At 35.9% G+C, this 5,113-nt stretch overlaps 1 protein-coding gene across 1 annotated transcript; it reads left to right on the forward strand.

Moving 5' to 3' along the window:
* The first annotated feature begins 1,323 nt into the window (after nucleotides 1–1,323).
* LOC116875018 (chromobox protein homolog 3-like) lies at nucleotides 1,324–2,020 on the forward strand. Its single transcript, XM_032870113.1, has one exon. The coding sequence runs from the start codon at nucleotides 1,426–1,428 to the stop codon at nucleotides 1,975–1,977; it is 552 nt and encodes a 183-aa protein (XP_032726004.1). The 5' UTR covers nucleotides 1,324–1,425; the 3' UTR covers nucleotides 1,978–2,020.
* Nucleotides 2,021–5,113: the final 3,093 nt, after the last annotated feature.

Raw genomic sequence — 5,113 nt, forward strand, 5'->3', positions numbered from 1 at the left:
TTCTGCCGTCTCTAGCCAGTCTGTGTGTCATTCTGAATTCATGGTAAGAAGACCTGGCAAGGAGTCTGCAGACAGGAGTTGTAGTTTAAGTTCTGCTTATCTCACCCTTCCATCACCTACTACCCATATCCAATGTTCAACCATAACAGACTTTAATAACACATTTAAATATTGTGGAATAAGATCCCTGTGTATACAAAAAAGGTAATTAGTGTCTTAGTAGGAAGTATAATATGATTATTTGCCAGGGGTATCATTGAAAAGATTCTTAATTTGTATGAGAGGTTGGGTAAATATCCTCCAAGTTCTATTTTAAGTTTCTAGATTTGATCATTTTTAAAAGTTATCTATTTACATACTGCATTGTAGCATTTATGCAAGGAAATGGAATTTCATTCCTGGCCCTTATTTATAGTGTCTGTTTATTGGAAAACTGTAATTGAAAAAAAAATTTTTTTTTACTCCGTGAATTTTGCATGAATCAATAATAAAGTCTGGAAGCAATTGACAAATACTTTCTATAACAAAATGATAGCTCTCGAATATTTTTTATCATAAATGATATGTTGCAGAAATGTACTTAAGACAGAAAACTGGCTCCAGTTGAAGAGCAATATAATATATCAGTTGGCCAAGTCTGCCTCTTTCTAAGAGAAAAGGTGGCAGAATATGAATTGTTCTCTGGAAATGTAGATTAAAAACTAAGAAGTATTTTGATGTGCACATACATCAGCAGCCTCACTAATAAAAATGGACATCTGGCATTTGTGCTCCTTAAAAGAAAAATTAGCATACATGTAGTATTTTGGCCAGAGTATAATACACATAAAATGAAAGTTTATATAAATCAGTCTATGAACATCAAACAAATTTTGAATCAGCATGTGTTTAAATCTTGTGTAGATCCTGTATGAAATTAATAATAATTAACTTTGGGCATCAAGGCAACAATAGATCAAGAATTACTATGTTTGATTAAAAAGTATATTTGGGAACTTCTATTTTAGATCCAACATGTTCAGAGTGTAGGAGTCACTACTCCATCTTAACAAGTAAAAAGCTAAACAACAACAATAGCAGCAAAAACTGAAAAAAATCAATAATTCTTCTTAGATCCATCAGAAAAATGAGGTCATAAGGAAAACTGCTATCCTCCAAACTGGAGAGACCATCAGGTAGAGAATCGGACTTGCTGGAGTAGAAAACCTCAAGCAGGCACCTTTGTAGGAATTACTACTGGGGTAGAAAACTGTAATTGATGACTTGCTAAAGGCACTGTGTAGTGTGGACAAGACTGAAAGTTAAAAACTCCAGCAGAGGGATGTGGCTGGAGCTTGAGGCGCGCAGGGCCGGAGACGCCGCAGACCCGGGACCCGGAGCAGCTCGGAGGCGGTGAATAATAGCTCTTCAACTCTGCAATAAAAAATGGCCTCCAATAAAACTACATTGCAAAAAATGGGAAAGAAACAGAATGGAAAGAGTAAAAAAGTAGAAGAGGCAGAGCCTGAAGAATTTGTGGTGGAAAAAGTACTGGACCGACGTGTAGTGAATGGGAAGGTGGAGTATTTCCTGAAGTGGAAGGATCTTACAGATGCTGACAATACTTGGGAACCTGAAGAAAATCTAGATTGTCCAGAGTTAATTGAAGCGTTTCTTAACTCTCAAAAAGCTGGTAAAGAAAAAGATGGTACAAAAAGAAAATCTTTATCTGACAGTGAATCTGATGATAGCAAATCAAAGAAGAAGAGAGATGCTGCTGATAAACCAAGAGGCTTTGCCAGAGGTCTTGATCCTGAACCAATAATTGGTGCCACAGACAGCAGTGGAGAATTAATGTTTCTCATGAAATGGAAAGATTCAGATGAGGCAGACTTGGTGCTGGCAAAAGAGGCAAACATGAAGTGTCCTCAAATTGTAATTGCTTTTTATGAAGAGAGACTAACTTGGCATTCTTGTCCAGAAGATGAAGCTCAATAATTGTTTGCATTGCTTTTTATATATATTTATATATATACATAAAATCTGGGTCTGTGTTTTTTGATTAGTGTGAAGAAATAACATTCTAATGAAAATCAAGTTTGATATGTTTGTTTTGAAGTAGTGTTGGGGGAGTTGTTGGGGTTTTTGCATCTATAGCACTGGTTACTTTAAACAAATAAAAGCTTTCTGTAGTTGCTTCCTTTATCAGAAAAGAATATTTGAGACCATGATATATTATCCCCCTGCATTAGAGAACCTTTTCTAAATGTTGGGGGAAATCTTCATAGTCTTTACTCAGTCAGAATTTGTGTTTAACTCCTATATGCCTAAGGACCATTCTGGGTTTTTTGTTTATTTAGGGGGTTTTTTGTGTGTATACTTAAAATACATACATAAGTGGTTTTTGTTTTTAACATTCACCAAAACAAAAACAGCATTTTATAACCATGGTTAAGCCCATGTTTCCGGGATGCTACCCTTTTCAGCATTTTAAGAAATAAATCACTTAAACTGAAGTTTTTCCTGAGGCCTTAACCTTTCAAATTTTGTAATTAATTGGACAATTTAAATATAATGTAAACAATTTAAATTGGACAATTTAAAAGCAGCCATATCAGAATCCATATCCTTCTCTACAGCCATATAAACGCGAGTTTATTTGCAAGATCCCTGAAAGGAAAATTTTACCACCACCAACCTCCCCACCCAAATGACAAAACTAGACAAGTCCTTGTGTATTTTACTTAGGTAAGCAATACTTTAGTTAAATGGACATTTAAAGGTTCCCTCTAGTGAACCATTCCTTTTTAAGAAGTTGAAATTCTCTGTGCTGTATTGACTAAAAGGTCATGATTCGTGGACTGTCTACAGCTTCCTTCATGGAAACTAATTATAATCAGATGGTTAGAGATGTTGGCAGTTTAGCACCTGCTGGAGTAAATGGGTGGACAGGCTTCTACCATCCAAATTCTTCACCTGCATGTTTTTTCTTTACCCCAGTTCATTCCTGACATGGAGGCTCAGTCTTTTCAGTATTTGAGTTACTGGTTCAGCACAAACCAGGAAAAACAGTAACTTTGTAGTCAGAATGTTATCCAACTGCATATTGTTTACTTTATTGTAAATACTGGTAAACAGTGGTCAATAAATAGTTTTATATTAAAAAAAAAAAAAAACAAAAAAACTCCAGCAGAACTTCGTCACTGGGGAGCCTCCACACTTCTATGCATTTCACCTGTAGGACCTTCCTAGTAAGTACTGGAGAAAAATTCCCTCAGACTTCTGTCAGAGGAGAGGAGAAAGAACCATTTTGATGTTTGCCTGAGCAATCAGGTCTCTTTAATGAGGATAAGTTTTTCCTGATCTCGGGAGAAGCTATTTTACCGAAGACTAATATAATAAGACTTACCAGAGCCTAACCTATCTGGGGGAAGGAAAATATACCACTCCAGCACTCTCTAGCCCACTTGTCCCACATAACAAAAGAAAAAAGTTCTGAGAAGTACCCGATGAAATTTGCAGTTCAGCTGCACAGGCTTCCGAAAAGATGGACCTAATCACAGATAGAACACATCCTCTACCAGCAAACCTTAAATTACAACAGGCCTATTCACTACAAATTATTTTACCCAGTACAGAAAGCCCACCTTTTCACACACACACACAAATTATAAGATATACCAAAAGGCAAAAATTATAGTTTGAAGAGATAGAACAAACATCAGAACCTGAGTCTAATATGGCAGGAATGTGGAATTATTAGACCAGGGATTTTTCAAAAATATAATTAATATGCCATGGGTATTAGTGGAAAAAAGTAGACAACATGCAAGAACAGATGGATAATGTCAATAGGCAAATGGAAATCTCAAGAAATAATTTTTTTAAATTACGAGATTAAAAACACTGTAACAGAAATGAAGACTACCTTTGATGGACTTATTAGTAGACAAGACAGGGCAGAGGACTAAACCTCTAAGCTTAAGGATATCTCAAAAAAAATCTATAAAACTTAGAAGAAAGTGGAAAAAAGACTGAAAACTCAAAATATCCAAGAATTATGAAATGACTACAAAAGGTATATACCACATTATATTCTTTCAAGCCAGATTCTCTGATATAAAATTCAAGCAAGCACAGCCAAGGGACAGGGAGGAGTCTTTATAACTGATTCACTTAAAGAAAAACGCACAGATGTAATAACCATGAGGAATGGCTGCATGGGAAGAAGAGCCCCACCTCCAGTGGATGAAACACAGAACACATTTGTGACCCCAATCTTGTTCTGTCTTCATGCAAGTAATCCACAAATGCTGATCTTTTCTTTCTTCTTTCACTTTAGTTTTCTGAGGATTAGCTATTAGATACGATGTAATGCTCCACCAATATATTTGTCTGCCTTGTACACCAACGTTCTCTCATGTTGCTCAGGCCTCTTCTAGTCCTTTGTGTTCCTTGGGAACACTTAATTACCCCCACATAGATCCCTTCAACAGCAACAAGAAAGTCACAGAGAAGCTCTCAAGGAAGCTGATTATTTTCATTTTGCTCCATTGCCTTTGGGGGAAGCTGTCTCCACAAGATTCTCATTGATGTCAGAACAGTAGAGCTTAGCCTTGTCCTATATTTTGTGCCTGGGCTTATATCTGGCCAAGAATAGATGCCACCACTTTTCAAACAGCTTCAGCTTATAATTCTTTAAACACATTTTACTGAGTTTCCTAACCACCCCCCGGCCCAATCCTTAGGAAATTGTATCTACATGTTTGTGTTTCATGCTCAGATAACAAAGTATCTAATGAGCAGTATTAAAAGCTGTTTGATCCATTGAGCTTATTAGGAGTTTTAAAATATTTTGTTCTTGTTTTTTGAATTTTGACTTATATTTGCTTTAACTCAGTAAATCATTTCATCATGCATATTAGTGCATTCTTGATGTGACTAGAAAATGACTTTAGTAATATAGCTAATCACAGCTAATCACTACTGAAAGTATAAGTAAAATTTACTGCAGGGTACAGTCAGTTCAGCACATATCCTATTTGACATGATGGAAATGTGTGGAAAATGATTGAGGAAAAGAAAAAATGATTACTATAGGCCCCTTAAGTAAGTCTTTTCAGAAGACATTATG

The sequence above is a fragment of the Lontra canadensis genome, unplaced genomic scaffold (assembly GCF_010015895.1).
Source record: "Lontra canadensis isolate GAN:19392208 unplaced genomic scaffold, GSC_riverotter_1.0 scaffold2, whole genome shotgun sequence".
In the NCBI taxonomy this organism is placed as follows: Eukaryota; Metazoa; Chordata; class Mammalia; order Carnivora; family Mustelidae; genus Lontra; species Lontra canadensis.

Bases quoted from the DNA above. Each gene is read 5' to 3' on its own strand.
- LOC116875018 (XM_032870113.1), top strand. From the start codon at position 1,426: ATGGCCTCCAATAAAACTACATTGCAAAAAATGGGAAAGAAACAGAAT.